At 40.8% G+C, this 10,336-nt stretch overlaps 2 protein-coding genes and 1 non-coding gene across 4 annotated transcripts; 2 read left to right on the top strand and 1 right to left on the bottom strand.

Moving 5' to 3' along the window:
• Positions 1 to 661: 661 nt before the first annotated feature.
• On the top strand, positions 662 to 2,264 carry LOC139302366 (protein FAM177A1). 2 transcript variants are annotated; one of them, XM_070926047.1, is made up of 5 exons: positions 662 to 865; positions 1,133 to 1,294; positions 1,384 to 1,438; positions 1,550 to 1,644; positions 1,781 to 2,264. In XM_070926047.1, the coding sequence occupies exons 1-5, from the start codon at positions 845 to 847 to the stop codon at positions 1,991 to 1,993; spliced, it is 546 nt and encodes a 181-aa protein (XP_070782148.1). In that variant the 5' UTR covers positions 662 to 844; the 3' UTR covers positions 1,994 to 2,264. The 2 variants fall into 2 exon arrangements, with proteins under 2 accessions (XP_070782148.1, XP_070782147.1); XM_070926046.1 differs by having other exon boundaries at positions 662 to 871.
• A 134-nt stretch (positions 2,265 to 2,398) lies between these two features.
• On the bottom strand, positions 2,399 to 2,480 carry trnas-gcu (transfer RNA serine (anticodon GCU)). Its single transcript has one exon. It is a non-coding gene; the product is annotated as a tRNA-Ser (tRNA).
• Positions 2,481 to 3,914: 1,434 nt separating this feature from the next.
• On the top strand, positions 3,915 to 9,253 carry mep1a.1 (meprin A, alpha (PABA peptide hydrolase), tandem duplicate 1). Its single transcript, XM_070925533.1, has 14 exons — positions 3,915 to 4,008; positions 4,098 to 4,122; positions 4,215 to 4,259; positions 4,412 to 4,452; positions 4,698 to 4,773; positions 4,910 to 5,027; positions 5,967 to 6,142; positions 6,325 to 6,546; positions 6,742 to 6,888; positions 7,000 to 7,215; positions 7,746 to 8,210; positions 8,606 to 8,779; positions 8,860 to 8,944; positions 9,035 to 9,253. Exons 1-13 carry the CDS (start codon positions 3,949 to 3,951, stop codon positions 8,907 to 8,909), a joined length of 1,815 nt encoding a protein of 604 aa, XP_070781634.1. The 5' UTR covers positions 3,915 to 3,948; the 3' UTR covers positions 8,910 to 8,944; positions 9,035 to 9,253.
• The last annotated feature ends 1,083 nt before the right edge of the window (positions 9,254 to 10,336 follow it).

Below are 10,336 nucleotides of genomic sequence, written 5' to 3'. Positions count from 1 at the left end.
AGTAGCTTTTCTTAAGATCTTATAATTTTTTTTACCCCCAAGATCTGCCTGGATGTCATCACCAGCCACAATTTATTTTAAAATTTCAGCTGTGAGCAGCTCCTCTCTTGTGCATCACATTGACTTAACCCCAGTGGGAATACACCACGAACTCAAAACCTGCTTAGAATGAGTTGGTCGTATGGACTTCAGACACTTACCCTAACTCTAAACTTCGGACATGGCCTCAAAATGTTAGTATGGTTCCCAATTTGTGGTCCACGTTATCTCCAGCACTGGTCTGAGCTGGCAGGGCTCAGTAATTCAAATAAATTTTAGATTTTCACAACACCAAACACGTCAGGCAGAGTTCAAGGCACACATCCAGAAAAAGTGGTCTCCTGGATTCGAATATTTCACTTTAGTGTGAAGTGAAGTGCTGCGACAAGCGGATATACAACATGTAGATGTGATATCAAACAGCGTGTAACAAAACAAATGTTTTACCTGACTTTCGGTTCACCTAAGGGACAAATATAAGTGGCATATTGGAAACAAAGTTTAAGTGGCTAAAGTTGGCAATACACCTTGACATTCTACACACCGCAACAAGCCCAGCCCCTCAAGCCCAAGAATGAAACTGATTGCATTACAGCGACAGCTCTCTTAACTACCTGCCCGTGATAACGTTTGCTCTGCTGTATTTTGGTCGTCTCAGGTTTCAAGACTGATCCTGTATCCTGTAGTTGTTTTTCTCCACATAGCAGAGTCAGCGTGGATGGATATATACAGTAAAGCTGTTGCATGAGAAAGAATCAACGGTGCTGCACTGGAGCGATAAAGAAAGACTTATATTATCTGAAGAATGAACGACAGCCACCAGGAAGTAAGTGTAAGTGTGTGATAATGAAGCAAAACCAACAGACATGTTAGCTTAGGTTGTGTTCAGTAACACTCTGGCAAACTTCTGAGTTAACTTTCAACAGCTGTTTGTGACTAGCCATGGGTAAATCTTCACTCTGGAGCTGGATGCAGTCTGTATTTAAAAAAAGCCTATACAATGACAACATGCTGGACACGGATAATGTGCCATGAAGACAACGTGTCACAGAGAATACAAACAAAAAGTGTGTACATGTGTATACCTGTCCAGACATCACTAGACATCCAGGAAACAGAGTTTGGGGATCCTGCCGTGTCCAAACAGAGGAGGATCATCCACTTCTCCAGCGGTGAAACTCTGGAGGAGGAAGACAGTGAGGAGGAAGAGGAACAGTCACCAAACAGACCACCCTTCAGAGAGCCTGCAGAGAGGGTGGGACACTGTTTAAGGAAGACATTTCATGTTAGACGTCACCAAGAAGTCGTCATATAATCTGTTTCTTTCTGCCTCGTCCTTCTCAGACTAAGTTCTCATTCAGGAATGTGGCCATTCTAGTTGGGAGGATTTCACTGCTGAGTACGTAATGTGATAATTAAATACACCCAAAGCACACTAAATATGCAGCAGCCTAATTTTAGCCGTGAAGAGAGTGTCACTGAGTCTCTATGTCATTGTTTCCAAAATTAGCTTGCGATTTCCTTGGAGAGAGACTAGCTGGTGCACTAGGACTGAATGCAGCCAAATACCAGTACGCCATAGACCAACATCACCGTGACCACAAGGTAATGTAAAATTCAAGAGCAACAAATAAACTATACCGTCTCATCTGGGAGACTTCATTAATAGTGTGGTTTGTCAGGGCTGGATGGTTGTTTTCTTGTTATTTTAGTATCTGTATTTGCTCTATCTCACTCACAGACAACAAGCAGCCAAGCCACAGACAACGTCATGAAAGGACAGGCAGAGATGATACACCTCTCTCCTGGACTGGATGGGAGCCATTATGGAGCCACAGGAGACGTAAGATGCCCTGCTGATTCCCAGGAGAGCTGTGATGAGAAACACATGGACAGAAATTCAGAGGGATGTCACAACGGAGGCTATCAAGCAGATGAGGATTATTTGGAATAAAACAAAAAGAAGAAAAGCAAAGCAATGAGGGGTTGTGATTTGATGTGATGTGAAAGCTGTTGTTTAAAGTGCACTGTGTAAAAATGAATGCAATAATGCTTTCAGTATGGTGGGGCTGTTTGTAGTACGGTAATGTTACAGCAACACTATGTGAAGAAAAGAACCAAAACTACACGCTAAAAGATTTCAGTGTTGGACTAATGCTGTAAAGGATGGTGCAAGATTGCAATTTTGTTTATGTAACAACCAAAATAAATCGAGTTCCCTATCATCTTGTGTAAGCCCCCCCCCCCCGCTGTTTCCAAAATATCGAAAGGGGAATATAAAATATAGTGATAAATAAAATATACTGCAGCAACAACTAAGCGTAAATGATTGCTGAAGAATAAAATAATTAAAACATGCCGACGAGGATGGGATTCGAACCCACGCGTGCAGAGCACAATGGATTAGCAGTCCATCGCCTTAACCACTCGGCCACCTCGTCCGCGGTGCACTTCTTTTAACACAATATCAATATAAATAGTATGTAATACTATTGTCATCACATATTTCGCTAAACTTGGTAAACACACTTGGTGTACCTCTCTAACTTTAGCTAACGTGCTAGGACTGCACGCTTTTGTGCTAATAAGCCATGCTAACGTTAGCTTCGACTGAAATTTTAAAAGTTGTGGATAACATGTCTGTGTCATGTGCATTACGTTACTTACTTTATACAGTCTATGCCACTATCCTATCTTTCTTCCATAACGAGTACAAGACATTTGCCCGGTGACATTTGAGTAACGTTAGGTCTGCGACGTGAAAAGGTAACGTTAGCGTTAGCTTAAGTTTCCTGCAACGCCGCTAACTAGCTAAATATGACTTGTTGGTTAACCTAGCTATAATTCATTTCTGAATATCTTGTTGAACTAACTCATTCCTCACTTTGTTGAGCAAGCTAAACGATATAAAACGGTTATTCTTATAGCTGCAGTCACGGTGACGTTAACGTTACTGAATATTAACAAAAGCTATGGACAGAGTTGTTTTTGGAAAATCTCAAACATCATAACTTATCTAAATGACCTTAACTTACTATATTCTGCTTGAGTGAGATTTGCTTATTGTATTGCAAGTTATTGTAATGCTAGAAACACTTGACAGTTTCCTTTTTATCAAGTTATGTTGTATTTAGATATTTGTATTGTGAAAACTTTGTCACTGCAGCAAAAGCGCTGGAAAAATGTAAATATGTAAAAATATTAATCCACAACCATAAAACCAACTGCTGGTTTTGGGGGCTATCTTACCTCCTTGGTCACTGTACCTTAAAATCCAGTTTCACGTTTCTACTATGTGCAGAGTGGTACTGGCCTGACTATTTGCAGCCATCTAGTGGTTGCATTAAATAATCGTAACATACTTCACTGGAATCACAACACAAGAGATGAGAACCAGTAGTTACACTGATATCCAGCAGTCACTTTCAAATCTGTGAGAGTCTCTAACATCTGCATAACTTTCAAATGTTGGGGAAATTGAAACATCTGGAGAAAACCGAAGCCAACATGGGGAGAGGTTGCAAACTCCATGTAAAAAAAAAAAGAAGGCCAGGGCCAGCAGGTCACTTGGTCATTTGACACAAACATTTCAAGTGAACCATCAACCTTTAGGTCACATGACAAACATAACACAACATCAGGAAATTAATGAATTCAGGGGTGCTATGTGAACAAAATCAGATAATAAGCCAGATAACAGGTAGTGTAAAAAGAAGAGAGTGTCACTGCAGCCTTGTGCACATGCACAAACACTTCATAAATCAGCTCACCAATCAGTAACACTGTTGAGTCAAAGTCCCTCAGTTACTCTTCATTGCGGACATAAACATTCATCAAGGGCTAAAGGTCATATCTTGTCAACGTGCACATTTAAACCAAAGCAGCAACATTTACTTGGTGACACTCGGCATGATGACTGCGAGAGCGCTGTTATTGTTTGGGCTCGTGGCTCTAGCCGCTTCATATACTGTAAGTATTTATTAATAAATCATTTAGCACGCATTATGTGACATGGCGGTTAACTGCGTGATGACTTTCACTGGGTTTGTTTTATTCAGATACCTGTTTCCCCTGAGGTGCATGGTATGTAAAAAACAAAACTTTCTTAAAATGAATAACAGTTGTTGAAAGGCTGTGAAAATAGACCCTGAGCCACGTCTGTATTTGTGTTACAGAGGTGTATGAGAATGGAGAGGATGAGAACCCCATCCTAAACCTGGGTGAGCTGCAGCATTTCGCTTGTTGATTGCTCCATAACCTACACATCAACACAGTGGTCCCGTATTTATTGGCATAAGATGTAAAATGTTGAGTAAAACTGTGTGTTTATTGCTGATTGAAATATGATTTGTTGTGTGTGCCTTTGCTGCAGGTTCAGATGCCAACCTGTTTGAAGGGGACATTTTAATTCCTGTAAGTTGTATTTTGTTGGGGATATTTTCTTACTTTTGAGAAAAATGTATTGTTGTTGGCAGCTTTGTTTTGTTGCCGTATGTGATCACATGTCTGGCTGTGGGGACTGTTGGTCCTCTCTCTTGAGTAACTACATAGCAATTATTTCAGATAACAGGTGGCGTTTTATTGCGTGTTTTTATTAGTCTTTACTAGGTTTATGATCATGTTTCATCACTTTTTTAAATTCTTCTTTTATGCTGCAGGAAGGAAGAAATGCCCTGATTGACAAAGGATTCAGATGGAAATTTCCAATCCCTTACATTCTGGGTGATGATTTAGGTGAGTTTCTTTTTCATATTCAGTAGACTCTGAGGATTCGGGAGTGAGTATTTACTGTTAATACGGTGTTCAAAGACCCTTCGAAACATCTGGATGAAATAATATTCTGTCCCCTTATGTTTCTTTCACTCCTCAGATCTGAATGCCAAGGGCTGTGTCCACCAGGCTTTTGAAATGTATCGGCTGAAGTCTTGTATTGACTTCAAGCCTTATGAGGGAGAGAAGACCTTCATCAAGTTCCAAAAGAAAGGAGGGTATGGTTCTAGCTGTCTTATGTGTGTTTACCGCGTTGGAATAGATAGCAGGTCTCTGTCCATTCAAATCAGCTTTAATCATGGATTCAAGTTTTTGGTGTGTCTAACTTAGGCTACAGTTCTCAGAGAAAAAATATCCCAAAAAGGTGAGACTATGTCACTTTTGCTGAACAGCGGTCACTGCAGCTACAGCTGACAGTTATGTGATAATGTAGCATCTCACTATTACAAATGGAGTTATAAAGTCAGGAAACTGATTCAGTAACGTCTGTGATACAGCAAAATTTGCTAACATTAGCTAACATTGGCTGCAATAAGCTACCGATCATACCATACCAAGTAAAGCTGTAGCAGAAAAACTGCTAATGTACTGAACTCAGCTGTGTGTTCTACGGTTTATTAATTATTAATTCAACTTTTCATTTCTAAGAGGAAGAATATGATATTTGTTCTGTAAAAAGTTTCGCCTTTACCTTTAGTTGGGATTAACACTTTATATTAACTCAAACTCTTGTTTCTACTGTGTATCAAGAGAGTCTGGTTATAACTGTGTTGGGCCATACGAACCCTTAGTGGGGAAATCCACCAGTTTTACACATTAAGATCAGTTTATGTACTATTCAGTACTACTTGAAAAAAGTTGGGTGAAAAGTGATCAGGGTTATCTCTGATAACTATATCTATTTGGGCTTGAAGAAGAAGACTTAGGGCATAGAAAGACATGGGGGTTTAGCAGGCAGGGAGCATCAAATGAAAAGGTGCTATTGCTTCCATTATGGGAACCATCCAGACCTTTTTAGAGCTTGACCAATAGTTGAGACTAAAAGTCAGAAGACCTCGGCCTCTTTTGACCATTCTTTTTAGTCACTGGAGTGTCCCTTCAATTTTTTTCTTTGGATTTTGGATCACAACTATAATCAAATGCTTCTACTGTCACAGGTGTTTCTCCAGCGTTGGTGACCAGCAGACTGGTCAGATTTTGTCTTTGGGGTCAGGCTGTGACCACAAGGCGGTGATTGAACATGAGCTACTCCACGCTCTGGGATTTTACCATGAACAGTCCCGCACAGACAGAGATGACTATGTCGACATCTGGCTGGATCAGGTTAGACCTGGTATGTCGAGGTCCATCATTTTCTTTCTTTCGCCATCCATATTTTGTGAAACAATATTTTATTATTGGGAGTAATGCTTCGAAATGTAATGTTATCTAGTTAGATATCTTAAACCAAGAAATGATAACCTACAGCATGGCTTTAACCCTTATTTTTGCAATTTGTGTGTTGTGTTTCTGCAGGACTTCAACACAACTTCAACAAATATAACGATGACTTCATCACCGATCAAAACACGGCGTATGACTACGAGTCCATCATGCATTACAGGCCCTTCTCCTTCAATAAGAACGAATCCATCCCCACTATCACCACCAAAATCCCAGAGTTCTACAACATCATTGGGCAGTACCTCGACTTCAGCAAGATGGACACCCTCAGGCTCAACCGGATGTACAACTGCTGTATGTATATGTTGCAAGAGATAATTTCATATGTTGATATTTTGATATGTGTTTTTCTTAGTTTCTAAAAAGTTGACAATGGACGGAATTCAATATTACTTATTACTTGAGTCTTTAGGAAGTCTGCTAAGCACAAAATGGGCCAAAACTTTTAAATTACTCTCCAAATCCTCCCCCTCCCCCCTCCTTCCCCAGCTGGTCCTCTCACCCTGCTGGACCAGTGTGCCTTTGAGTACGCCAGCATCTGCGGGATGATCCAGGCCTCCTCTGATGATGAGGACTGGGTCCATACCAAGAGCAGCGTGGGTGCAGAGGATCACACACTCCTGGGCAAATGCAGAGGTTCGAGTTGAATAATGTCTCTAACCACTGATTCTCGTTCTCGGTTCAGACAGCATGACAAAATAAGCAAAAAATAAGTTGTGTGCTGTAATAGCTTGTCTGACTCTCTAGATGCTGGGTACTTCATGCAGTTCAGTACCATGACTGGGAATCCTCAGGAGTCTGCTCTGCTGGAATCCCGAACCCTCTACCCCAAGAGGAAACTTCAGTGTCTGCAGTTCTTCTACAAGATGACTGGAAGCCCCCGGGATAGGCTTGTGATCTGGGTCAAGATGGATGATGGCACAGGCACCGTTCGTAGAATGAAGAAAATACACACCTTTTATGGTACTTATTAAGTGGCCATGTTTATGGAGGACACGTATTTCAAAGCAGCTTGCTGGAGCCGAAATACACAGCTTTGCCTCTAGGCAAATATGAATTTGAACATTTGTTTAGCTGCTCAGTAGTTGGAGAATTATTCAAATCAAGTGATTTTAAGACATCACAAAACATACAAGTTAGACAGTGACTAACTGTTGCCAGGCAATTCTAGGAAATCCCTGGCCTGGCAAAGAAGTAGTTCCAGCACTTAACTCCCCAACATGTTCATCAATGCCTTCGCCTTTATGTTAAGCTAAGCTAATCGCCTTCTGGTTCTGTATTCATAATTAATGGCCAGATATGCGAGTGGTATCATTTCATCTAACTCTTTCCCAAGATGGTGAACTATTCCTTTACGGTTATTATTGTATCATGAAGGCTAAAGGCTAATGTTAAGCAAAGTCTCACTACTTCACCATTCCACTGCTTAACATACAAATAATATTGCCACACATAGTAAGACTTGACATCTTGTCCCTTTCCCTGTTACACAGCTGATTCTGACCACACATGGAAGATCGCCCATGTCCCATTGGAGGTCGGGGTGAAATTTCGCTATGCTTTCCAAGCCGTGCGAGGTGATCCCTCTGCATCCACCGGTGGCATCTACATCGATGACATCAGCCTGTCCGAGACACGCTGCCCCAATGCCGTGTGGAGGATCCAGAACTTCTCCAATATCATGGAAACGGCTGACATCAACACGGTCATTGACAGCCCTCGCTTCTACAGCCCTGAAGGCTACGGTTATGGTGTCCGCATCATGCCTTTGTCGAGTTACACTGATTACACAGGGAACTACACTGGGCTGTACTTCCACCTGGCCAGCGGGGACAATGATGTAGTGATGCAGTGGCCAGCGGTAAACAGACAGGCCACCTTGGTGGTGATGGACCAAGATCCAGACATTAAGCTGAGGATGTCTACCGCTCGCAGCCTCACGACTGATATGTGGATGAGTAAGTGCTCCTTATCTGTTATCCACAGAGGGATTAAGACAAGAGCAGGGCACTACGATGACACTACGATACAAATTAAACGGGGAGTACAATAAATATATAACATAGTTAAAAGTGTGCTTGCAGTGTGGTGTATGTCAGATCTTTCATAAACTGTAAGCATGTTCCGTTGGACAGCAAAACTTTATTTATTGATCCCTTTAAACAAGGAAATGCTATAAAAAGTGCTTTCCAAAGCATAAAGTAACAGCAACAATCAACTGTGGGGCTGTTTAACAAACTACTGAACATCTCCAAATGTTTTAGTCGCGGGCATTGTTCTTCCATGAATACAGTATCATTCAAATAGTGGGATCCCTCTTCACATGGTGGCTCTGTCTTTTTGTGTCCTCTAGCGTCAGATGGCAAGTTGATTTGGGACAATCCCTCCAAGGTGGGGACGTATGATCCTTCCTGTTCTTGCTACAGAGGTGAATCATTTGGCTGGAGGAACTTTGTCAAGCACTTTGACCTCAGGAGGCGTAATTACCTCAAGAACGACGACCTCATCATCTTCATCGACTTCGAGGGTCAGTAGTCTGTGCTCAATATTTGTGTGTGTTGCGTGCTGGGATGCAGACGTGACAAGTAATAATTTCCTTGTCCACAGACATAACATCCCTGATCAAAACAGAAGTTCCCATCAAGCCAAAGGAGTAACATCACACATGATTTTATATCATGACTCACTGGAGGTAAGACATCTATTTTAAAGGTTACATCACACTTGTACGTGCGCATGATCAAGTGAAATTAATTTGCTTTTTTTCATTTGAAATAATCAGATGCAACATATGCAGCTGGGATAAGAAGAATAACCTGTGAAGATGAAGAAAGGATGGACGATTACTGCTGTGACATCAGACTCATACACATAATTTCCAAAACCTTGAATGTAAAGTTATTCTTGATATATAATCTAGATATAGAAGTCGAGGCACTGTATATGCATAAAATGCTTTTGAACAACAAAGTTCTTTCTCACTGAACTATTGTCTTAATAACTGCCAATAAAGATTAAAGATTATGTATTATATATATATATATAACTTTCTTTTGTTTTGTGATGCAAAATGGCTGCCATGTGAGTGGCCATTAGAGCCCGGGAAATCAGAGGAATGTATACTTTAAGTTTTAAATCGATAAACTAGTCTTTACATTTGTTTTTTTTTAATTTTTTATAAAAGGATGTAATAAATTAATATAATACAATAACAATAATCAACATGATTTAGATGTTTTATCCTTGATTGCTTATTACTCTTAAAGGGGAACACCACCAATTTAACACATTAAGATCGGTTTACTCATCAGCCGGCCAACAAAAAGAGACTGTTGGTTGTATTATGGGAAATGTAGTATCCAGCTGTGTAGAAGCCTGGTTCCAAACCTCTGAATCACAGCCTGACTCGTACAGCGTTTCAAATAGACCTGGTGGAGTGCCTACTGATGTCTGTTTCCCCCACTTAGAAAGCAATTGATCATTCCAGGCAAAACAAAACAAAATAATCCCCCCGACAAGAAATCGGCTAACAGGACCCTTATGTCAGGCTGAATGAATGAAGCGTCTAGTTATCAGGCTAGCTTGACCTCTGCCTCTTCAGCTTTGACTGCTGTTTTTTTCAGATCTGTCTCTTGTAAGTCCCTGAACTTTATGGAAGTGCAATAATAAGTCACTCAAGTGCTCCTTTAATAGCAACTTATTCAGCTGTGGTGACATTTGATACATAACAGGGCAGTAATTGTAAGATAAGGACAATGTAATAGCACCTTATCAGGGTATTAGACGTGTTATGGCACGACAGATTGAAGTGTCTTTATTTATGGTCTTGTGTTCACCTTGAAGCCATCATCACTGTAATAAATCTCACATTGAATGAACTGCACAAGCAGTGTCTTCACCCCTCCTAACCCCTCCTGCTGGCCTGCATTGCAAGGTTGCTTTCTGAAGAAGTAGCCTGCAGGACTTGGTAAAAGACAACTGTCCCCGGGTCACAGAGAGGTCAGAGGTCAAACCCATAAACAATGTAATTGCCTGTTTTATTGGACTTAAGATCAGTTCATGCATAAAATGCTTTTGAACAACA

The sequence above is a fragment of the Enoplosus armatus genome, chromosome 19, assembly GCF_043641665.1.
Source record: "Enoplosus armatus isolate fEnoArm2 chromosome 19, fEnoArm2.hap1, whole genome shotgun sequence".
Classification (NCBI taxonomy): domain Eukaryota; kingdom Metazoa; phylum Chordata; class Actinopteri; order Centrarchiformes; family Enoplosidae; genus Enoplosus; species Enoplosus armatus.
This window is presented reverse-complemented; position numbering and strand designations above follow the sequence as displayed.